General features: G+C 38.6%; 1 protein-coding gene across 1 annotated transcript in view; it reads right to left on the bottom strand.

The window, feature by feature from the left end:
- Window positions 1–22,075, bottom strand: part of LOC110174433 (cGMP-inhibited 3',5'-cyclic phosphodiesterase 3A-like) — a 33,608-nt gene extending 11,533 nt beyond the window's left edge. Inside the window, exon 1 of the mRNA XM_055148002.1 lies at window positions 21,167–22,075. Within this exon, the coding sequence (XP_055003977.1) occupies window positions 21,167–22,075 (909 nt within the window). The remainder of the gene's footprint in view (window positions 1–21,166) is intronic.
- Between the last annotated feature and the right edge of the window lie 4,340 nt (window positions 22,076–26,415).

Genomic DNA, 26,415 nt, shown 5'->3' with positions numbered 1-26,415 from the left:
TCTGCTGCTTTACTCCTTTAAACTATTTGTTTAATTGTAATAAATCACAGCTGAATCTAAATCACAATTTCAATTAGAAGAATGTCTTCTGCAAAATGTGTTTTTATACAAAAGCCATTTGTTTTGAAATTCATGGAGAAATTAATTGAATCTATTGCTATATATGTCAGGGTACTCTTAAATGTTAATGCTCATGGGTTTAAAATGTGCAGAATTGCATTTTTAAAAACATATTGCAAATCTAATTGGTAAAATATATATATCGCAAATGTAATTGCAATACTAAAAAGAAAAATTCTATAGAAAATTTGGAATTTGTTATTTTTTTCAAAGTTTGTGCAGCGCTAATATTCATGCTCTTCGTTCTCTATTGCATGTACATTATACTGTGAATACACTTTGGTTAGTAAGTGTTCCTCTACAAAATGATATCAAGCTTTAGGGAACACATAATGTTTTTCCAGCTGCCCAAAATAAATTAAAGAAAGATGGTTAATATATTGGATGGGCAGTTTGTGATGAATATTTCTAAAATCCAGTTTACTGTGCAAAAATGCAGAAAATGTGCTATGACAACCACTGAAGGGAAAAGTAAACAAAAATATAAAAATAACTTCTCAATTAATACACATTTTTATAAACCATACCTTGATTTAACATTACTTGTTTGGTACATGCATGATTTGAGCTGATATAATGCTAAAGAGCACATTTGTACAGGGACCAGGGAGAAGGTTATTGATCCCTTGCAGCGCAGAGGCCCACAAGAGACAGCAGGGGGAGCATGGTCAATGAGCAAATCATCCATGGACACACTCACACTCATATGTGCAGTGGAGGAACATAGAGGCATGCACTGTGGAGCTATACCTCCTGGGACCACAGCTTTCATGGTAATACACACAGTGATGGCTTTTTATCCCATAAGTAATGCACTGTACCGTAAGACAATGTCAAAGAAAGATCATGCACCACGATGAGAGGGGAGTTTGCATCATGCTAACGCCAAATGGATTACTTAAACACGACATTTATTATTAGCTGTGATGTGAAATACAGAAGTGGTAACAGCCACATATGAGCACCACTAAACACCTTTTATCGTTTTTCAACAATGCAACAATGCACAAGATACTGCTAGATGTAATTTATAGTTTCCAGTTTAGTTTTTTTCCCATTCTATTTCAGTGGTCATTTAAGCAAACCGGTTGCACTTTGATTTGGCAAGTTTTCCTAATTTTGATGTTAACGCATTCTGAAGATTTTGAGTTCTTTCTGTTCAGATTTCTTACAATATGACCACTTTGGGCTAACATTTTTATTGTTGCAGTATTCACTTCCTCCCAGGCTTCACTCTCCCCAAGCACCCAGCTCCGTCTCAGGGGAGCCTGTCCAGAGTTATGTAGGGACTAGGGAGATCAGGCATAAAGGCAGATGGTGAGGGCTGAGAGACACTGACACAAAGAGGAAACAAGAGAGAGAGATGGACAGAGCAGAGAGAGCAGGGGGGCTGCTGAGTCCACAGGCAGGCCATCTCCACTCAAGTGAAAAAGAACAGTTCAGTGGAGCTGGCCAGCTGAGCTCCGCTACAGTGGAAGCTAACAACTGTAAATGCACTACATTCATGTCAACAGAGCAGAAACAAGTCAAATACACAACAGCACTGCACACCACATACAAGTTTATTTCAAGGATTCAAACTTGGATATCTGTGGGCCTTTCCGGGCATCGCCACAGCAAATCATGCTTCACCATTGTGCAACAAACTGCATAAACAACGATGAATAATGCAGGATGCCATTCAAATTATTTTATTTATCCAGATTTGGAACTGACACAAACTACACTGTGGACTGTCAAGATGCCGGAATCAGTAGAGATTTAACAGTTTATTATTATTATTCATGCTTACACAGCCAAGATAATGCAAATGATCTAACTAGCTAAATCTTTGGCAACCAGTATGAACAGAACATATCAATCAATGTAATTTTTTTCTTAAAACAAAACACCTGAAATTTCTTTTGTATGGAATCATGCTGATAGAAATCCATCTCTCTCATGCTTAATTGACCTAAAAACTTCAGCCCAATTTAGACAACACTCCAAGTTGTCCTATTTAAAGACTGCTCATCATTGCAGATTAAACACTATAGCTTGCAGGCACACATCACAACACAGCCCAGGTGCAGGTTAGTTTACACACAACAGCTAAGCAAATACTCCACCTGCTTTGGAAGATGCGCACTGTCCGGATTACGTCCCATTGTACTTGCTGAGTGCCTTCTCTGCATTCTATACCTCAATACCAAATCCAAAATATTGATTGATGTTTGAGAATGTTTCTTCTTGTTTGCTTGAGTTTTATTCCAAAGCGTTCTTAGGCTGGGATGACAATTTCTCAGCCTCTATCCCTGTATATCTCCCGTGCTGTGCTTTCTCTCTCACTCCCTATCTTCTCTCTATTCTCTCGCCCGCCCCTCGCATCTGCATCTGCCAATTGCAAATGTTCACTTGTGCTTCAGGGCTGAGGGAACAACCTGCATCTATCGCAAGTATTGTGTTGCTAAGATACATCGGGGACAAAGATCAAAGTCAGTCCAAGTATCATAAAATACAGTAGTAGTATGTAATAGTGGTGGTTTCTGTTGTACTCCAGGGTTTCCAGTGATACCAGGTGATATGTGATGACCAGTGGCATATCGGGGCCATTATCAGGCCGCAGCAGGAAACTGGGTCTGGTATCGATCTAGTCAGTTAGCCAAAGCCATGAGCAAGAGCAAGAGGACAAATGTAACAATTAATGTATTATTGTATAGGGTTATGCAGGGCCTTTCCTCATGTGGTACATGTGGATTATACAGAATGCATTATTTGTGACTAAAAGACTCATATCTTCAGAACTGAAGAAACAGCTTGGATGAGCTTTATTCAAAACTTATGTCCAGTTGACGAAATTAATTTCTCCTTTGCCTTTCAGTTCAAAGGTACGCAATGTAACTTTTCTGGTGAAGGGTCCCTCACTGCTTTTCTCCATGGGAATGTTATTGCATTGTCAAGAATATTCCACAAGATGGCATTAAACTTATCTACAGCAGGGGTCTCCAACCTTTTTCCTCCAGTGAGCAGCTTTTACCAAACAAAAATGCCAGAGAGCTACTCATTTTAGCATTTGCAAGAAATTTTGTACATTTAAGCCCCACGACAAGCTTTAGATGGAGTTCAGTTAGATGCCTATGAACTATAAACCATTATCCATTTATTTATTTAGTTAGGCATCAAAATTATACATTTACAATGGCAATTAATACAATTTTAGATATTCAGCACAGTACATATAGTTCAGAAATCCCTTGGTGAGCTACTTGGAAGTGGGTGGAGAGCTACTGGGCGCTCCTGAGCTACAGGTTGGAGACCCCTGATCTACAATATATGCACTGAGACGTCACCAGCTCAAGCATTGGTCATGGTCAGATCTGTGACAACCCCCTTCACAGCATGAATAAATGTTTTCAAATGACTTTTCTAATATTAAAATACAGGTTATTTTAAAAAAGCAAGATACATAATTTTAATTTCATACTGTGGAAAATTCCAGGCATGATTTCGAGTTCTTCTCTCAAACAGAAAACACACTATTCCACCTTGTGATGTCATGTTGAAATAGAGGAAGTGGTCCACTGTGATTGATCTGGAGAATTTAATCCCTTCATGACATCACAAGGTGGAGTATTTTAAGCTCTGGTGATGTAGACAGACTAATATAAAGAATTACTCAGAAATATATGAATGAAACAAAACACAACTCCAGGTATGATTTTGATAAGGTAGCAACCTTTAAACATAACATAAAGCACACAAGAGTCAATTTTGCGTAATATAAAACCTTTAACATCATAACACAGCACATTTGGGTCATGTGAGTTGTTAAAGAATTGTTTTGTTATTATTTATGTAGATAATCATGTCTTATTACTAACCTGAGATCTGCCCAGCGCTCTCTTGTAGTCCCACTCCGGCTGGCCCATCATCTGTAGACACAAGCACACAGAAGCAGACTGTCAGACATGCTGCTGACACTACACAGCTGATCCTACCCGCACTTATCTCCTCCTTCACCTCCTTTTCCTCATCCTTCTCTCCTTTCCCTCCATCATCTCATCTAAAAATAAGAAGAGAGCAGACGCAGCAGATAAGGAACAGCAGAGGAGCACGTCACACTTACAGCTGCAGGCTTGAACCACATACGAGCATCCCAACCCCCCCTTTCTTCCCCCCGTGTTCCAACTCCACAAACATGAGCCTTGTGCCATTTCTTCATCTCACAGTAGCAAGTAGGGCTGCACAATTTGGGAATATAAATTAGATTTTCTAACATGCATTGCAAGGAATATGTTCAAAGTTCACATTTTAAACATGTCCAGAAGAACTGAAAAAGAGACTGAACTAATACAACAATCATATTTTATAACATGTTTGTACGATCTAAACTACAGTGTTAGCAGTTTTCATGCAGAATAAGACAGGAAATTTTGTTGTTTACGCAGGAAATCATGGTGCTTCAAAAATTACAGATAAATGCGTCCATTCAAATTGAGATGAATCTTGCAAACCTAATACCAGCCTTAGACAAAACTGAAAATATTGTTAAGTGAAATATTAATGTATGTCTGTGTGGAGGGGATAATATAGGCAAATGAGTTGGTGTAGAGCAGTTTTGGAGTTAATAAAAGACAACAGGGATGAGACAGACCTGAAAGAGCAGTGGGCAGGGATAGCATAAGAACAACATGTGGTGAAAAATGAGGTAGCAGGTGGTGTAAATAATGTGGGGACAGGAGGATGTGACAAAGAATAGAGGATTATTTTTGCATTGTAGGAAAGAATTCTGACCATGAAAATCTCAGTTAGGTTCATTTCAAGATGCGTTCAAATTTGCACATTTACCTCATTAATCCAGGAGTAAAACTGAAACTGAAGAGTAGGGATCAACCTTTTTTTTTTTTTTCATGGTTTTGAATCCAGAGCAGCCGATGGCCAGTAAGCTCTGCTGATATTTTTTGGGCTGATGTGTAGGGCTGCTTTTGAGCATTTTCCTTGAATTATGTAATTTACATTTACTATAAACTCAGATTCTTTTTATCGCACACTAATAAGAGAGCTGTGTAATCACATTTTCTCAAATTTTCTCCTCATATTAAAATGTTAAAATAAAGCTTTGGGGGTATCCTTAGGCAGCAGATTGACCAAAACAAAATGTAGGCCTGTGCTGGAGATTTAAGGCCGATAGCTGATATGCTATAAAATAAAAAATAAACTGTAACTTAAAAAAATATATAATTCATCATTATCAATAATTTTTCAGTTTCTACAATATAATGATGTCATATTGTGAAATGGGGAGGCAGGAGACAGTTTTTCCTACTGATTACATTCGGCCTCATTCATGAAACGTTTGTAGGAACAAATTTGTACTTCTCATGAACATTTTTGGCATTCGCAAAACTTTTTCTCTATACTGAAGAGCTAAACCAGAACTAAACCAAATCCACATTAGGACTAAAATGGGATTAATTGAGGGTCAAGTGTAAATGCAGTAGGGATGTAGCGATAACCAAAATATGGTGATAATCGTATCGTCAAAAGTCTTACAATAATATCACAATAAGTCTCTGTACTTAAATTAATATTTATAGCAGTGCAGCAATACAGCTAAAAAAATAGAGGGAACTGCATAGACCATGATCCTTTGCTCTGTTTCAGTGCAGTTAATGAAGAAATAACTGTTATGAGCACTTTTAAATCTTAATTCTTTGGATTATGACAGAACCAAAGTTTTGTCAAGGCACTTTAACAGGTCATATATTCTACATTCATATAAAATGAAAAAAAAAAAATCAGTGATCAGTGCACATGCTCAACACTTTAATAGCTTTAATCTGCATATGTTTCCTTGTCTTATGTTACAATTCACCGTTTCATGTCATTATTGACGTGTGAGAGTTTGTATAATGCTTGTGCTGTTTTATGCTGCCTCTTAACCAGGTCATCATTGCAAATGGGAAGGTGTTCTCAATAGATTTACCTGATAAAATATTTAATAGAAATAAAATTAAAAATAAATGTATTAGTGAGCAAAATTGTCCCAAGCCCTGTGTGGTGCTGCATGATGCCAGAGCTGTGCTGAGCTGTCACAGTGAGTCTCCTGATGTCATACATAAGACGAGCTGACAGAGCGACTGTCATGGCCTAGGCGGACTGTGTGTTGATTGACAGATGAGATAATCCGCCTAATACAGCACATTCATGGTTTACTGATATACAAGGGGGGCACAGATAGGTCAAGTCATTATGACTTAAATATATCACCTTTTTATCCGCAGATTGATTGATCACAGTTTTCTATGCCATTGTATTTTGTCCTAAACAAATGTCTCTCAGCACGAATTTCCTTCACATAAACAATATAGTTTTAATCATGCCATTTAATGGGGTTATACTACGTAAAACTGACTTAAGTCATATTAGAATGCTGTTACCTCCTCAAAAACATACCCAGAGTTGTGAGTAATCTTGGTTTATTAGTCTGTCTACATCATCAAAGCTCAAAATGCTCTGTTTCCCCTTGTAATGTAATCCAGTGTAGTTCTCAAGTTAACAGCTACCTTTTACCGTTTCTTCAGTAGAGATTGGCAGTTTAAAAACACAGTGAAGCACTTCCCGTATTACCACATGACATCACAAGGTCAAAGTGCTAAGCCTAAATATGCAAAGTTTGTGTGTTTAACTGAATGAAACAAAACACAACTCCAGGTATGTATGTTTTTGTTAAGAAAACAACATTACAAAATCAGAAAAAGCATAAACCTAAAAAAAGCTGTCAAATGTCTTACGTCTCAAAAAGTCTGAACATGCTTTACTGACAGATTGTAGATATCTTGTTGGTCGAAGGATACCACTAACAATTAGAAATGACTGAATTTCAATCTCTAAATTTGATTGATTGCAGTTCATCTAAAAAATAGAAACAAACAATAAACACAGTCATTAAAAAGTGTATTTTTTGTGTCTGACTTTGAAGTAGAAAGCAACACTTTCAATATCAGGAAGTAATTCTCACCAATGAAGCCTTTTATAGCCAACCACACACTCATTCATTATGCCTGGCGTTTATATGGTGTGCTCTGTTGTCCATTACGGCTCAAATAGACTCCTCCTGAGGAACCATAACAGCCCTTCGGAGAGACTTAATGTTTGACAGCTACATCATTCAGCTCTAAAAATGATTCTGATCACACAATGTCCTGCAGAGCGACCAGCAGGGGGAGCCCTTTTTGTTTACATGAACTGGCCAGTCTCAAGGGCCTGTGATGTGCAAAGCAGGAACAAGCAAACCTTTGCCCTTGTCCTTGTAATACATTATGTTCATTTAATCGTCTCAATTGTGTTAAACATGCAATTAAAAGAGGTGGAATCCTCTCTCTGTAACAAACAGAGAGAGGATAAAAGCAAACATCATCATTTCAGCAATGTACTGAACAATCACAGTCAGACTGAACTGACTGACTGAACTAAGCTTCTGATTGGCAACTGAGAAAATATCTTTTTTAGCTGGGTTGCTACATTAATTGAAATGAAATTGTAATTTGACTATCCTTCCTCAATAAATAAACAAATGGCAAAGGACTTGTTATTTAGGTAATATAATGTCCTTTGAAGACAACTAAAAACCATTGTGTCTTCATCTAATTGTCGAAGAAATGGTTTTAACGGTAGTCTGGACAGCAGTCATCTGGAAGTTTTTTGAAACTGAGACATTTTGAAAGTAATTTTCAATTCAAGTCATTTTCTGTCTGGACTTATTAGCTTCTCAGTTGACAATGACTTCTGGATGGTAGTCAAAACGTCTCAGTTTCAAAACCATTGTCCAGATGACTACCTTGAAACCTTTCCTAACTCTGTAGTTCAGACATCTACATATTCAAAATTCTCAAATATTTATTTTTGGACATGTCAAAAGCATCTATTGTGAACTATAATCATTCAGACATTATCACTGTACTCTCATTTGGTTCTAAAGCTCAGTATTTACATTTGGCAAAACCTAGCCTGTAACTGGCTGTCACCATTCACACGCATCTAACAAAAAAACACACAAACACAGGCAATTTTGTGTCCCACAAGCAGTGAGTTCCGTGAAGCTAGCGGACATAATGTTTTGTATACAGACTGCATTCAGTGTGACCCTCAGAATCACCGTTTAGCCACTCCACAGCGCCAGGCTGCCAGATGGATTTGGCAGAGTGGCCTGTGCTGAGTGTGAGGGGCAGGAGAGAGGGCCGATGACTCACCCGCATGCAGGCATCATCATCATCATCCTCATCAGGCTCAACCATGTTAGCACAGCGCTCATGCTAATCTTATACACCTGCTTTAAAGAAGACTTGATGCTATAGTTATCTTCTGACACCTGTGAATCATTATGTTTATATTTTAAATCATAACATTGATTTAAAATTACTCAGTAAAAAAATAAATAAAATGAGTCAGCTGAGTTCTGCATAAAACAACTGCAGTGCCCAGTGTGACCTGACGTCGCCATAAACACCATCTCGAAAAAGAGTGGTGATGCTGTCGACACCTTCGATGGATAACTGCAGATCACGCAAGCAAGTAGCAGATTTTTTCTGAATCTGAATCCTATGTGTACATCTATTAAGAAAATAAAGTACAGAGCAGTAGGCATATGCTGGTGCTGGTGAAAACGGGGATCGGCAAGATGGCATCTTGAAAATAAGCAAATAAAGATTACTCAAACATGCACAAAACACTCCAAAAACAACTCTGAGAGGGGAGACAAGAAGGGGAAACAACTATAACACGGTTAAAAGTTCTGAAAAGTTGTTTTTGCATTATAGGCCTGCTTCTACTTCTTGTATTATCTATAATCAGTCTTCAGTAAGACACATTATTTTCACTTTTTTCATATGCTATGTTTATGTTTAACACACAAACCCTGCAATATTTAGGATGAGTTCTTCTCTCAAACAGAAAACACTCTGTTCTACCTTGTCATGTCATGTGGTAATACAGGAGGTGCTCTATTGTGTTTTTAAATTCCATACACCTTCACTAGAATCATTTGGATAATTTCAGCCCTGGAATTGCAAATCTCTACTAAGCTAAAGGCAAAAGGTAGCTGTTAACTTGATAACTCGTGCTTCATGACATCACAAGCATTTCTAGCTTTGGAAATGTAGACAGCCTAATATGTACAAAAATAATAGCAAAACACAACTCCAGATAAGTTTTTGATGCCATCTTAAAGCTCAGATTTTGTGTAGTATAGAACCTTTAAATGATTGCAGTAAGTGGTGGGGATAGCGAATAGGTGAAATTTTAGAAATAGTACTCTGATGAGAGAACATGGTTATAAAAGGCCTTAAAACAATAGTTTGAAGGCCTCAGCAACTCATTGCCAGAGAATACATGATAGGTCATGGATGCAATAATTTGCAAAGTGAATGAAAAATGAACTTTTGATATTATGAATGATTGCTTGTGATAACCAGTGAGTCAGGAGTCTAATTCATCAGAAAATATATTTAGACTGCAAACCATAAAAAGGTGTAGCTGTTTTTAATATTAATTTTAGGGATGCACCAATTCAGCTTTTTCTGTTACAATACCAATATCGATACTTCAGCATTAATATCAACTGGTATCAATTGATACCAGTATAGGGACTGATATAGCATTTCCTTTAAACACAAACAGCTTTGTAAAAATGCAAGTGTAATATTATGAAACATTGGACAGCCAACCATCTTATTACACATACTGAATTTACAGACCAAACGTACATATCGCTTCAGCCGATATCCACTCCACCAAAATGTTAAATATGAGCACCAATAACCAATAGCAGTATCGTAATTAATTTGTTGGTCAGGAAGGACATCCAGTTTAGTGAAGACCCTGCCAAATGAATTAGCACTTTAACCAGGAAGGTGGGGAATTTATACACTAATAAAATAATAACTAATAAAATATGCAAAATCAAAAAAACATTAAGGTTCTTTCCTTCAGATAAACACCCTCACAAATCAAATCACAGTTAGTCCTGCTATCATTATGAGACTATATAAGGTGCCTGACATCACAGCATTCCCAGCAGTCACACAAAGATGACTTGTTTATAGTAGCTATAAATAAGTGAAAATAGGCTGGAGAGAGAGGAGAAGACAGCTTGCAAATGCTCTTCAACTGAACTTTACAAACGGACTGGGCATGTCTAAATAAATTTAGATTTTTAGTAATTATTATTAGTGCATTATGTTTACATGGGATCCAGAATACACACTTCTTCGATACATTATGATGTGAGTTAAGATGTGAGTCTGGTCATCGATAAATTGCGCAATTTTCAAATGGGTGTGATTGACAAGTGGCTTAGCCAATCAGGAACATGCATGGTCCGTTCATATAAAATAAAGGAAAAAATATCACAGAGGACTGAAAAACTTGAGCCCCTTTGCTTCACATGCATCACTGAAACAAATGTGATGCACGATCATGTTTGACCGGCCTTGAGAGCCAATGGAGGGCGTGGGGACCAGACTAATATGAATCTGTATATAAAAACAGAGAGAAAACATTCTGGATTCGCCAAGCAAGCATTATGTCACTATAAAACCCACTGCAGGAGGAACTGTGAACATATATATTTGCATATATTCACATGTGGCTGCCCAAGATCTCAAAACTATTTTAATATATGAATTATTTTTATTCCATTAGAAAGCACAAAATCACAAATTACTCAGTTACAACAGTTACTTTTTTTTTTTTTTTTTTGGTTTTTGATCTGTCATCTCTGTAATGCCTCACATTTTGAACAAGCCTAAGTGGAGTCGTGTTAGCCAGGTTAACTGCTGATGCCACCTTGTCATATCTCTGCTTATACTATCTGTGAATGGGATATGCGTCACAGCCACAAACTCTCCAGCCCTAACACAGGCAGCATCAGGGGTTACAGAGCTCTAATGGGAAGTGTGGTATACACGCCCGACACAGACACAGACACAGAGTTTCCATTTAAGCTTCATGAATAATGACTGACTTTTTTTTTTTTTTGGCTCTTGCAAAATAATATGTCAAGATATCTACGCATTTACAAGCATACTGCTTTTGCTGGTCTAATGTAGAAAGCAAAAGCCTTCCTAAATACATTGGCAGAGGCAGAGTTCTTTTGACATCATAATTTTTTAAACTGCCCATCGTTTAATATTGGGCAAGTCAGAATTCAAACTCAAGTCTTAAATAGATAACATACAAGAATACTCTAAAATAATCTTTGTTTTTAAATCTGGTAATCTTTTTCAGTTGTTTCTGCAGTCTTATAGGTACTACTTATAGGTATCTACTTCCTACTTGGGGAAACCTGGAGCATTAGGTGGGGTAGACCTTCACTTTTCATATAGCATGTGTTTGGTCAGTACTGTAGAAAGAAGATGTAACATAAAGAAATATATTTGGAAAAATGACTAAATATAAAGTTGTCCCACAGTTTTAAAAGCATTCATTAATATATTACTGCAATACTTCATGTGCATTTCTTACATCCAGGCTATATGCACTATTCCCCACAAATCTGCAGGTTATTTATAGATCTCAGGCATCTGGCCATGAGCAAACCACACAGGAAATCACTATTTATGATTGTTTATCTACACTTCACTTTTGGGCTCCATTCCCACTAGTACAACCTTGTAAAAATATTCACTCCCTCTTTAACAAATCCAAATCGTTTAATCAATTTACATGTTCTTGCTATAGTGCATTTAATAAGACGGTGCACTGTAAACACTGAAGGTCCTAGAAAGAAAACAACAAAGGAACAGTTCTGGGTATAGTCTTGTCTCCAGGCAATAGACCGCACCAAAACAGCTCAATCTAATAAGGGTTTATTCACAGAAGCGCAGTGAATGGGATTGGACACATGAGCTCAATGGGAGAGAGGCGCCAGAATACTGAATTAAAGGAGTCTTAGTAAAATTTGCACTAGTCCAAACTGATTAAATGTCAGATTAACATGTTTCTGCATCATAAAGTATTGGTTATATTTACAATTATGTACAGTGCAAATTTACGCCCTAGGCTAGCTCCTCCGTGTGCAGATGTAAAAACCAAGCGCTCCCTTCTTCTTCACTGCTCAGAGAAAACACGCAGCCATTTTTAGAATGAACCCAATTATTACAGAATTCTCAAACATGGCCTGGAATAGCCTCTAAGCACCTGGTGAAGGATGCCCTTTAAGACTCTTGACACAAACCTTAACATGGGCACAAAAGCATTAAAAATAAAAAAGTAACATCATTTCCATACATTGCTCACGTTTGTAAATAACTGATATAAAGTTAAAATGTACTTTTTATTTACTGTCAAATTATTTGAGATTTATGGTGGGCTTTTGGCTAAATGCACACAAAAAATGTCATACTATAGGTTTGCATTTACTCAACTTCCATCACTACATTTACATGCAAGAAAGAATATTGAATTGAAGTATCTCAGTCTATGTGTGTGGTCTTGTCTTTTGGCTTTTTGTTCAAAAATGTTTTCCTCAAATTATAATGACATCTCACCTTACCTTATTAGAAACACTGCAGTTTAAACTGGACAGTGCCATGGGTACTAGGGAGGGGGCCTCAGGTTTAAATAACTTTTATAATTGTCATTAGATAACCATTTTGTATTCTAGCATATTTTTAAAATCAAATTCAATTAGCTGTTGTCTAAGATTAACCCCCCACAGGGATAAGCTGTAGTAAGTTGTAACATCTAATAAATTGAAGAGAGTGAATGAATAAAAGAATGAATTAAATGCACGTTGCTTTTTTTCCATCACTGCTTCACAGTCACATCCACTGTCAACAATGAGAGGTTCAAACTGGTTCATTCTAAACAATTATTATTAACCCAATGAAAAGAGTCTCAGGATTCAAGTCAAGAAACGTACACAGCCAAGGCACACAGCGACTGGAGCCGTGTCTTATGTAACAGTGAGTGATGGCAGCTAAGGACACAATGTGAGCGCCTTTGGCATTTGTCCTCTGAAAGTTGGACAGGGAGGGAATGGGGTGAAGTGCATGAGAACGCACCAAGACAGGCAGACAAAAACAGCCTGGCTGGACTAGGTTAAAGACACCAATGGAAAACTAAGTCGGACTCAGGAAACTGCATGAAAGAAGTGGGACAGCATTTCAGAATGATGTCACATGTAACATTTACATAAATGTAAATGTTGTACTATGTAGGACAATTTGGATGTGCACTATATGAACTAATAAAAGAGGTTATTTTAATACAATGCAATACTACAAAATACACCAAAGAATACTTGACCTATGAATGTCTGTAAGCCAAAAACTGTTTTTTGTTTGTTTGTTTGTTTGTTTGTTTTTTAAGGCCAAAATTTCAAAATGTTGGCAAAATATAAAAACCTCTGTGTTAAACTTATAAAAGTTTGGAGTTGCAGAGTTCTAACTACTATATCAAATGAGTCATAAATTAGGTTCGAGAGCAAGAATGGATTTCCTGCTTCCTGCTGCTGTTCAAGTGTAGACAATAGTGCTAATAGTGCTTTTAGTAGACCATTTAAAGCTCAAATGTAATGCAATATATCCCAATGTCTTTTGTCTCCAATTTCATGCAAGTAGGTATAAAATAACAGAGACACTTGTAGTAGACACTATCACACTACAGTTATCAGCACACTAAAATGTGAATGAACTTAATGGAACAGTATGTAGCCAGCAGTCTTAGGGGCATATTTACTAAGTCAGGTACTAACTTATGAGTGCAAATTTAACATTGCATATACTATTTGTGGGTGTGTTGCTCCTGATTCTCCATCAAAAACTGTGCCTCTTTTTCCACAATTTTAATATCATCTGAGCAAAAGAATTGTGCTCTTTCTGCTCTGTGCACACACACGCACACACACGTGCACACACACACACACACACACAGGCCTACAGAATATGATGACTTTGACATATGTTCACTGCAATGCCTATTTGGGTCCATAGCCTTTTCTTCGATCATTGAATAGCTACAAATAAACTAGCTGCATTTGCCCATTTTTAAATCTTCAGATTTGCACTGCTTAATGAACTACGCACTCACCTGGCTTATGCCAGGTTGATATGTGTGGCACTCTGAATTGACCAAACAGGATCTTAAAGCATTCAACACTGTCAGGTATGAAAACAAACTAAACCTTGGACTGACAAAAGGAATATGTAATACTTCAATTTTAATCTGAAAAATCTAACATTTTTTACATACAATTGATAGAAAAGCACAGACATCTTCCCTGTCCACAAATGCACAAAGTGCTTACCATCTGCACATTTTTTCACAAACAACTGTCTATACTGTATTTTCACAAAAACAGGTTGAAGTACATCAATTGATATTGCCATGTTTGTTTTGGTTCATGTAGGAGCTTCACCTTTGACTTCTGCCCAAACCTCAATGCTGCTCTGTGATTGTTCCGCCAACCAGCGGCTGCTGAACTCAAATATCGTGAGGATCGATATGGTTATATATGGACAGCAACTCACAAGTTTGTGAACTCAAATATCACAAGAATTCATCTTGCTCTGCAAAGCATACAGACTGGACATGTCTCATGTGAAAGCTCAGAACCTCCAGAATTCAATCAGAGGCTGCACTAACACTGACTCATGATGGCTGCAGGTGCTGGGATTAAGGTTTTGAGGATTCAGATCAGAGAGAGTCCTTTTAGGTTTAAACCAACTGGATTTCAGCATTGAAACTCGCAATCAAAATGAGAGGCTCATATGAGGCTTATTCTGCTTTTTGATCTTTTTGAAAACTAAATCACCAAATTATAAGATAAACAGTGTTTTTCGTAATAGAGTAAGTCCACATTACATGTCTACCTCATAACTGGGACACAGCTACATCATGTTTATGAAATTAAAAATCACATATCCTGTCCCTTTAAAACACAGGCACCGGCTTTGACCTGCAGTGTGGTCATGACATGGTCACAGTATATTGTCTATACTCAATGTGTATGTGTGTGTCATAAAGGATAATGGAAGGGAAAAACACTACCAGATGTATGTGATGCAATTACAGGCCTGATGATGTGATTGGGTAATCGCCGGGCGGTTGGAGACGTCCAAGACAAACAGGCTGACTGCAGACTGTTGACTGAGTGTAAACCACGAGGAACAGCGTGCACTCACACCTGGACAAGAGCATGTGATCTGACTCAATGCACTTCACTCCCAGTGCTGAAAGAGCCAAGCAGTGGACATCAACTTACTATATGCAGTATAATTCAATTAATATTTGAAGTTTCCACGTGTGCAATTTCATAAGTTTCTTATGTAAACATGTTTAAGTGCTCCCATTTTTGGCCACTTTGCACTGATATAAAAATAAGTCAATGTACAAGAGTACATTGTAATGTGTATCATTATTCAAATTATCTTTTTAGAGTAATCTGATTTTGATTGATTGAGTGCTTAATGGACAATACAGAAACAATCAATTTGGTTAACTTATTCTGCTACAGACCTTATGGAGATGAAGACAGTAATTGGTAGTAGTTCTAATTTGTCATACATTTTTTCAGTTAATATTTGGAGACATGGATCAAAAATGACTATTGGAGCAGAGGGGGATTTTAGAGTCACCAATTCACCAAACATATATTTAATGATACAAACTAGGACAGTGCTGTAAGGTGCGTTTATATACAGCCACTTCAAAACCAAATCAAGCATAGCAGTTGGTAAATTCTTAACCCATGACAGATACGCAGAATAGAACACTATAAGTAATAATATAATTATAAATAGTATAAGGAATAGTTGCTTACAGTTTGGTGAATGCTGTAATCCAAAGCACAGTGATATGTGGCTGTACCTCCACAGACAGGTCCTGCCTCTGCTCCTATGCCCCCTGTATATGCCCTCCCCCCTCCTCCAATCCCTTCTATATTTTGGAGCTAAAACACACCATTGAGCTGTGTATCAAGGCATTCCTTGTCCAGAGCCACCAAACCTCACCTGGACAGGCGGCAGGGCAGCCACTCCGCATGTGTGTATGTAGGCATAGTGGCCAGGCCAGGTTAAAATTACTGCAGCTCCAGCCTCTCTGTGGATGCTTTCCTTAGAGCACACACTTTTGGGCTGGCTCTTGTCTCCTTGCTCCCCTCTTCTATATGTCTCATAAAATAGTTTTATGTGTAGCTTTTATTTGATGGCTTTTAACCTGGTAGATGAACTTGCTAATAAGTTACAACTATTAAGGTACTCAACATTTTTAAAACAGTAATTTTACCAGCATAGAGAATTTTGAAAAACAGCACTTTGTGAACAAGAAAGAAATGACTATTGTACATTGTACACGTGATTGGTTGTGAAAAAAGTATATGGAAGAGCATGGTATTCACAAAAAAATGTGTTGACCTTATAAATGGAACTATTGCATGTGAACTGTGAACACTAGAGTTGTGCTTAAGGGTTTGTGAGAACTAAGAACAAGGTAGAGTCATAACTTTCGTCATTTAGTACTGTAAAGCAATTTATAAGAAAACATGTTACACGTGCACCGTGTAACTTTTTGATTGGGAGTCCATCACTTGCTTGTTGCCATGGATATGTCATTGCTCTGCTTTGAATGTTCCACAGTATGACATTAAACATCTCTACCTTACATTTATTCAATTACAAGTTGTTTAATAGCTCAAAAATATCTAGAAAAGCAGGTATTCTGACTGTGAGTAGGATCACCTCTCCACAAATCTGACCTGTAACTTGGTCTGAATTGGTTTCCATGAAGATAGAAAGGTTTAATATCATACTGTGAAACATTCTAGACCCAGCAATAACATCTCCACGAAAAAAAGCAGTTGAAGGACCCTCCACCAGAAAAGTTACACCTTTAAGTTAAGTGTACTTCATGCTCATTGGTCAAAACAGGACTAAACCAAGAAAAGTTGTAGTGTTGAAGTGTTTTGTCATATGTGCATTTAATTTAGTTCATCAGTTTGTTAATATGACTGACTTAAACCGTACAAAATCACCTCCAAACTGTGTGATTGTGTTGCTTCTATAAACCATGTGATCTGAGCCAGGCTAGTGTGTGATGAGAGACAGCAGAGCAGATAGTTGTCCTCTCACCATCAACACTTGTGCAGTACTTGGCAGCAGACTGTACCCCCCTCCCCTCTCTATCCTCCCTTCTCTCTCTCTATCTCTCACCCTTCTGCCTCACACTCACAAAGCTATTGCTCCAGCTTTTGTTTTCACCCAGTCTCTCACATTCAGTCCTAATGGATGTTTGATCGTCTATTGTGACTGGCCGTAGCCCATCCCTGCCTGTCTAAGCTTTGATATTTCTGTCAATGAGAAAACCCATTCAGAAATATTTTTGGGGTTTGTCTATGCCCGCTGAGCACAGTTTTGGGTGGCAAATGTGGTATTTGATATGACAACACAGAACACTACAGCCTAATTATATAAATGCACTCTGCTTTCTGTTGCATTTTTTCTGACAAATTTTTCAATTCTAATTAAAATTGTGAATGACTGAACATTATCACAAAGTCCATAGTAAAAAGCAACATTTTAAAATCCTGGCCGGAGCATTAAAGTTTAAGAGAGCACTGAAATGTTGTTTAAAGAGGGGATATTACACTTCTATGGGGTATTAATATATTTACATCACCATGTTACCCTTTATTGTTTTGAAAATACTGTATTGGCCAAAAAACAAAGTATTAACATGAGTTTTTTAACCCTCTGAGTCCCCCCTCCCATTGTTCTCCCTCACACTCACACTTCTGCTAATAAAACTGCTGCACATCACAGGTTTGTGAAGGTGTACTGTATTGTTTTGCATCCTGCTTTTGTATATCTATCAAAAATTGTTGTTCGGGAGCAATAGTGGCATAAGCTTATGGACTGAGTATTGGACAGAACCGGCCGTACTGTTAACCATCAGGAGAGTTCAAATAGAGCCTGCGAGAGATTGCTAAATTACTCAAACATGCATGGATGACATATAAATTGTCTTCAGGCATGTTTATGACAACTGAACCTTGTTTCCACATAGCAAGTACAGGGTTTTAGGGGTTTTAGGGGGTCACTGGAGGTGATAGGCACGTGGGGAGTGGACACACCTCCATGCAGTCATTGGAGGACCAGCAGCAAGCCAGTAGCATCCAGGTTTTTATATTTTTGTAATCTTTTCATTGAAAGTGAAAAATGGTGGTAAAGGTATGGGACAGGCTATAGACCTACATCACTGCAGTGACTGGGGTTAGGCTGGCCAAGTGCAGCGGGGTTTGTATACAACATTATGAAGAGTCTTGTGTTTCCACTGAGCTGTCTGCAGAGGCCTCTCTAATGTAAACAGCCTGATCACCCAAGTGTACTCCAGATTAAATATTATATAAACTTTCATCAGCTTGTTTCTAGATCTTTTCTGTGCCATACAATTAAAACCAGTGGTGGAAGAAATGTATTTGAGTAAAAGTTCATACCATTAAAGCTACAGTATGTAGCTTTGGTAGGAGGATTTGCTTTTTTTATTTATTATTATAGATGTTTTTACTGCAAAATATACTTGAATTCTTACTGTCAACATTCTTGCCTCTCCACAAATTCAGCCCAGTAGCATCACCTGTTTGACTCCATAGGGATTGATATTTAAGTGTGGCATAACATCACCACTGTGACAGACAAGTGAGAGCCCATACAGAAAAGTTACACAGTGCATTTTTAAAATACTAAACAAACTATTATCACATATTACTCAGGCCATACAACTCATTTCTTCTATTACTGACTAGTACCTCTCTGTTATAGTAGAGAAGTGGCAAAGGCCTTTACTAGAATGTGGGCTGCATATTAAACAATCCAGGCACTTATCTTTTGAAGGTTATAATAAGCTTCACCAGCATGTGTGTGAGATAGCTGAGGCGACTAGAACAGGTTGCGAGTGTCTCAACGGAAATGCATGTGCGTCAATGAGAGAATATGGGCCTTCCTTCCCTCAAATAGATCAGAACTTATCTCTCCTTTAGGATGGTGCCCTGCTCCCTGACACAGAATCTCCATGTTATACAAATGCCTTTATATATATGGATAACATTTATTTTATTGTAATGATACCTACACCTTAACTAGCCTTAATAAAATACAGATTTAATTTATGATTAACAAATATATTAAGAATAATTGAATCATTCTTAATAAACTATTTGTTCATTATGAATAAAGTCATGGTTCATGCATTATTTTATCTAATTAAAGGGCCCATATTATGCTATTTTTTATCTATGTTATAATGTTATTTCATCACACATGTTTAACAGACAAATCCTGCATATTTAGGCTGAGTTCTTAGGCTGATTTCTTCTCTCAAACAGAAAACAATTTCCAATCTCTACTGAGCAAAAGGTAAAAGGTAGTTGTTAACTACTGCTAACAGCTCACAAAATAATAATAATAATTTCAATTTAGGACCTTTATGATGATGGTGTTATAAATTCATATAAATGTGACTACTGTGAGAGTCTGGGTATCTGAACTACTGCATTTGTGCAAGTTCAAGTGCTGACATGCTACAACTACACTTTGAAATATTGTTGCTTTCCTGTGCTATTTATGGCTGTAAAGAATTGAGTGTGACCCAAAATGCAGCAAAGGCCTTCTCCCTCTCACATCGCTCCACTGGGGCTGAAAAGAATGATATCTCCACACAGTAGTATATATAAATACTGTAATGTAATGTAATGTAATGTATGCAATCAATCAGTTACTTCAAAATAATATTATACAAGGGTTGCCTGACTAAAAATGAATATCATTCAATTGAGAAAAAGTAGATATAACTTAAAATAGGTGAATGTTTCTACTTCATATTTTCTATGGAATAAACATTGTGTAAGTTTAGTGACATTGTGACAAAATGCTTGGAACTCTCTGAAATAGATGCATCTTTCCTCATTTCTATGTTGATGTTGAGCATGTGATTAAGTTTATAAGTGTTATGTATAAGATCAACCTGATCAAAGAAAAACTTTTACTATATAAAACATTCAGCATAACCAGTAGGCTATGTCAGATTGGAAGTTGGTTGCCAATTTATTCAGCTTCTTGCACCATTAAGATTCACAAGGCTATAATACACTTGCTATCAGATAAATGATGATAACATCTGTCATTCAGTGTTTCAGTTAGTGTACTTTGTATTATTCTCTAAAAATGTGTAACTAACCTAAATGAACTAGGGGAAGGCACTGCCTGTTTTAGTCTAATGTTACCACCGCAAGTTGCAATGTCATCAGTAATTTATTTTATCTTTTTGTCACTAGAGGGCACAAACCAGCTGGTTCTCTGCTAAAATCATTCATTATTTCATCTCCAGTTGACTTGTTTTATACATGAGAGTTTATCTAATTTAAATTCTCACGTCTATGTCTATCGAAGAAGTAAGAATTCGGTAGCTAATAATTATCTGTGATTTTCTGTAGCCTATTTAAAACTCTAATAGGCCTACAGCAGAACTATTTCACACACGTGGGACTGAGTTACCTATAAAAGCAGCAGGCCCGTTGATGTATGAATTCTAATATAAATGAGAAGGTTCCTAAAATTCAGTGAAGTTTTGAATAACATGTTGTGTGAGCTCCGTCCCAAAGCTGTCTGAGCAAAGAACGCGCGGGACAGCGGAGGCTTTCCAAACATACAGTGACCCCCCGTACGTCCTCTCGCGCACAGAGCACCTCGGCATGCTAAGTGCATCATTCTCTTATCAGCAGCACGAGGACAGCCAGAGATGCTGATGACCAAATAAACAGCACTCTAGAGCTTGAAAGTCAAATATGATCGAAACTATATCCAACACTGTTCAGCTCGATACGGCTTGCACCGCTGGCCTACTTAAAATGGTTGAAACCATAATAAAGCTTGTTACGAACGGTAATCCATGGTGATCCATTGTGACGAGAGAAAAGAGCTGCTAAATGCCATCACATAAGCAGAGAGACCACAGTGTGGTGAATGTGAAGCACAAGGACAAAAGAGAGCAGCGCAAATGTCCCGCGTCTTACCTGGTCCCGTGGAATGCATGGCAGCGAAGTCCTGCGGTGGGACTTGCTGTTGCTCTGGCTGTGAGCGATCATCTCCGAGGCCGCTATGGAGCTGGACCTCCGTCTCCGTTTGAAGACAGGGATGTCCTCCTCCTTCGCCTCGGTCACAGAGCCACAGCACCCCGTCCCGCTGGTCCCTGAGGCCGGCAAGAGCCGGTCAGCATACCGCGCAAGCAGAACCCCCAGCAGCCCCAGCAGATAGGCCAGGTAGGGTCTCCAGCTGGCCCGCACCCTGCTCAGAGACACCAGGGACACGGCCCGGATGACGCTGATGAAGACAAGGAGGGACACTCCCTGTCCCAGGCGTACGACCAGCAGAGCCCCGCTGCCCAGGCAGCCGAGGACCACCAGGGTGGCGGGGAGGGACAACAGCTGCTCCTCTGCACCGCGCAGCAGTGACTGTGCTGTGGCTTCGCCCAAGTGACACACTGCGAGGAGGAACAGGGCGGTACGGACTAGAACCCCGCAGCGAAGGAGATACAGTCCGACCCAAAAGAAGGCACATACGAGAGTAAAAACAGGGGAGAGCAGATACCACGCAGTCACAAGCACCTCCACTGCACAGCCCGCCGCCAAATGAGCACGAGAGTTGGAGCCGCTGCTATTTCCGTTGCTGCTGTTGTCTGCATCCCAGTCGACCAATGTGAGCAGCAGAGCGAGAAGAGCGGAGACAGAGGCAACGCAGAGCGCAGACGACACTCCCCAGCAAGTCCATGTCACGGCGAGTCTGAGCCTCGACTGACCGCGTGCGTCCTGGTGTAACGGGGTGACACAGGTCTTCACGTAGACATTGCGCTCCAGCGCTGCTCGCGGATATTTTTCATGTGCGCTTTTTGAAGAACCTCTGTCGCTGTCCGCCTCCAAGGCCATGGCTATCTTATCAAGCATTGACCATTCAAAGAATAAACACTTTCACACTGTAACCAGATCCCTCCTGCATTATAATGCTTAAAACGTGTCTCATGGCAACTTTTTTTGAAGTTTTGTCGAGCAAACTTTTCCCTGACATTTCAGCTCATGTGTCAAGCACAGAACCATCAAGAACCTGTGGGGTTTCACACACGCAGTCAATAATCTCCCTCGCGCTCTCCTGTCCTCTCCCCTCCCACTGGACGCTGGCCCTTCTTTGTGCCGCTCCGGTGGACGCTCCGTCACGCTTCAGCTCCTCTCCGTGTTTCTGGATGAGTCAGTTTCACATTGGATGGGAGCAATGTTTAAATTAATGTGTCCTGGTCCTTTCAAACACTAAGCAGGCCAACAGGATATTATGCTATAGGCATATGTTTTACCTAAAGTTATTCTAAACAGCATAGACGCTTCAAGACATAAATTTCCTCTTGTGTTTGAACGTTTGCATATGCATAGGCTATATGAAATGTCAAATAAATAGAATCTGAATTATCACTATCTTCTGTCCTTTTGCTCAGACTTGTGCAGTGCATGATGACATGATGCCTGCAGGGATTCATTTCAGTAAATGTGATTTATAATAACAGAACCTTACATTATAAACCAATGTAGTCCAGTTTGATGGATCCCATTTATGAGCTTCCTCTTTTTAGTTGGTACTCTACAGCACAAATCGTTTGAGTTACACAACAGGGCTCAGTGCAATCAGTCAAGTGCAATCAGAAAATAAATCTGATGTTTTACTCATCCCATCACAAGGGACCAGTGGGCATTTTCCATCAGTAGGGTTAGGAAAGGACATAGTACAGGGTGGCTTTACAACCTGCATTCAACATTTAAGCCTTTTGCTACCACAGTGTTGCATAGCGCATATGAACACTCACATGTTGTAAATCATGTTTGACTTGGGTACACAGTGATAATAACATTCTTTGACATCTGCCCCTGGAGAAGTTGTCCAGACACAGCCTTCCAACTGCACCGAGGAAGCTTTGTAACAATATTATCTATCATTATGAAGTGCGTAAAAAAGTCTGTGAACCTGTCTGTACATTATGTTCACCATGTGTTTGCCTTGTGTCAGGTTATCACTGTGTTCTGTTTATACAAATGCTCTTATACATCTTTTATGCAATATATTTATAGTGACAAGTCAACTTCTGCTTACTGCTCAGAGATGGGAACATTCACAAGCTTGCTATGAATACATTGGAGCATAAATACGGCAGCTTTTGGAAATGTACATTCAAAATGTGACAAGTCTAAATTTTGTCAATTTGATAAAAAAAATGTATCAACTTTTCTGAGAGTGTCCATAGAGAAATTAGAATCAGGGGGCTTTAATTTTGTTATTATGTTGTGTTGTTTATGCAGACTGTGGCAAAAGGCAGAAGAAACTATGCATATGCAAAGGGAAAAACAAACTGATTTATGGCCATGTTCAATGGTCACATTTTTATATCATGTTTTTCCACCTTGAAGGCAAAGCTGTTTACATTAAGGAACCACTCACCCATTCACACACACATTCATACACCAGTGTATGCAGACAATGGGGCGAGGTGGGTTAAATGTCTTGCCCAAGGAAACACAACAACAGTATACATCTGTGAGATCTGGAATTGCACCTGCAGCCTGTTGGTCAATGGTTCTGACCGCTTTACAGAGAGTCAAGAGTGGGATTCGAACCACCAACCTTCAGATGAGTGCACAAACGCTCCCAGCAGAGTTACTGTCACCCAGATAGATAGATCTCTTTTTACAGACATTAAAAGCATTGCTATTTTCCATTACCTCTTTGTATAGTGGCATATACAACCATTCATCTTGTCCACATACACATGGACAGAGGCAGTGTCATGAGTCAGTGGTTTGGCTGCCAGAGACAACAGAATATATATAAGTCTGACTACTGTAAGTCAAGGCCACAAGCACCATGCACTCAAATGGTACAGCCTCAGCCTCCCTCAAGTTTTTGTTCTTTCCCCTAAAACACATAAACCTTGAAATAAGAGAAAGTAGTGAGAGTATTTCAGAATGTAACTGATGCCGGAAATCTAACCTCTAAGGATGGGCGAGACAACACTTCCACGAGGTGAGACAAGAGACATAATTGTATTCACTGTCATTGTAACACTGCTTATTTGAGCTAAGACTTCTCAAGAGATATACAATAACTCACCAGCAGTAACCTCTTTTTTGTTCAAGACCAAAAGAAACTCGGGGGGAAAAAAAGATTACTTTCCTTATGTCTCATAATACTGTAGCAATTTTATTTCACAAGCGCTTGTGGCATCCCTATTCTCCTTCAATATAAAGTGATTTGATTATATATTAATAGTTCTTAAACATCACTGAAAAATAAAATGTTCTTAGTTGCACTGGTCTGGGTAAGTATGGGGATAAAAAGAAAATAAAAACTAAAAGTCCCTGGGTTTAGGCGCCTTGCTTATTATTGCATGCTGTTCATATGAGTGTCTTTACTGGGCAGTCGGATAGCCTTACGTCAGTGCAGTGATAAGATGTCTGCTAACCCTTCAGGAATCCATGAATAAAACTTTGCTTATCAGGCCTGTGATTGCAAGAGAGCCCAATAGTAAAAAACAATGTGGAAAATTTCAAATGCCAGATTGTCGATGGCGTACTATATGTATCAATGCGTGTGTACTGTAGATAGGTGAATGATACTGAGGAAATTTGAACTTCTAACTCCATTATTTCCCTTTATTTGTATTCACGATGCAGTGTGTTATCTCCTGCATTGGTCCCACTTCAATTTACTTGAACCTATCATGTCTTGTGCTTTTCCTTCACATCCCACCCAGACTGACCCTCTCTACTGTGTGTTTAAGGCACAACCCTCTGTCCGCCGGGATAAGGCACGCTTGGAGATCCGTGCACTCCACAAAGCCAAACTAAGCTGACCAAACAGACGGGCTAACCTGTGTTGACTGTGGGAGCGCTGTGGGGCACGAGATGTGAAATGAGCTGTTCTTATGAAAATACCAGGGAGTGATGTAGAGCAAGAGCAATAGGCTATGAATATTTAACAGTCCATGGCCTTATGTTGTGACAAGATGAGAATACTGATGATTTTGGTGTGAGCTTGTTGTAAAGACTGAACAGACAGACCGCAGCAAATCAGCATTTACGTTAAAGGAGCACTATGTCACTTTTCTGTTGGGGTCTGTCACCTGCTTGTTGGATGTTATTGCTTTTCCTTCACACAGACACAAGTACTGCTCAGGTCAGGGGAGAGGCAAGCCCACTCACAGTAAGAAAGCATTTTTCCCAAGGTATTCTTTAGCAATAAAAACACCTGTGATTGAAAACATATGATACAGATATGTTTAATGCAGTACAGAACATAACAAAACAAAAAACAAGCAGGTGACAAGGTTTCATACTGCACCTTTTACACAAGTGCACCAGTGTACTCCTTTGCCAAAAAGACATAATAAAAAGGCTTATCAAAATCTAGAGTTCTGCCTGCAACTATCTTCATATTATTATTCAAATAAAGACTTAGCATATGTGTGGACCATGTGTTTAAGTCATGTGGACAAACAAAATCAGAAATGTGGATGATTTGGATGAGACAGTGCCAGAGACAAAGGTGTGTGTAAATGACTGAGAGGGAGAGGCTCTTGTGTCTCATCCACCAAGTGCCTGTTTGCTTTTGAACCTTATGCTAATGGTCTGTTTAGACTTGTTTGCAATTCACAATGAGCTTTTCTTTGTTTTTCTGTTGTGTGCAATTGATATTGCATTATTATTTTCAGTTTATTGAGTTTGTTTATAAGATAATGAGAACATCTAAATCATTACATAAATAAAATATTTAAAAACATTATTGATCTTTCTACTGACATCAGTTTCTTTTAAAAGATAGCATTCTTCACTTTTGTACTGCAACCATCACCTTTAGTACAATTGAAATGATAATAAAACAGCACCCTAATTGTTATTGGTGCACCAAACAAGTGCCTAAATAAAGCCCTGCCCTGTGCTCTAAAGCTACATTACAGCAGATGGCTGGATTGAAAAAGAAAATATTGACACTATATATCAACTGCAACTGAACAGAAGCATCCCAGCTTAGCCAAAGACATCAGACACACTGTTCATGCATTGTTTATGGCACTGGATTAATGTGGTCTGATTGTTTGATTGGTGTAGGCTTAAGGCACAAAATGGCTGCTATCAAAAGCAATCTTCATCAGGGAGTCCATGACTGCATATAAAGCACACCACAATGTTGTCTTGAAAAGCAATTTCCGAAAAAATACACTTCTTGTAAA

This window comes from Boleophthalmus pectinirostris, unplaced genomic scaffold, assembly GCF_026225935.1.
Source record: "Boleophthalmus pectinirostris isolate CB_2022bp ecotype Guang Dong unplaced genomic scaffold, ASM2622593v1 HiC_scaffold_9, whole genome shotgun sequence".
NCBI lineage: Eukaryota > Metazoa > Chordata > Actinopteri > Gobiiformes > Gobiidae > Boleophthalmus > Boleophthalmus pectinirostris.
This window is presented reverse-complemented; position numbering and strand designations above follow the sequence as displayed.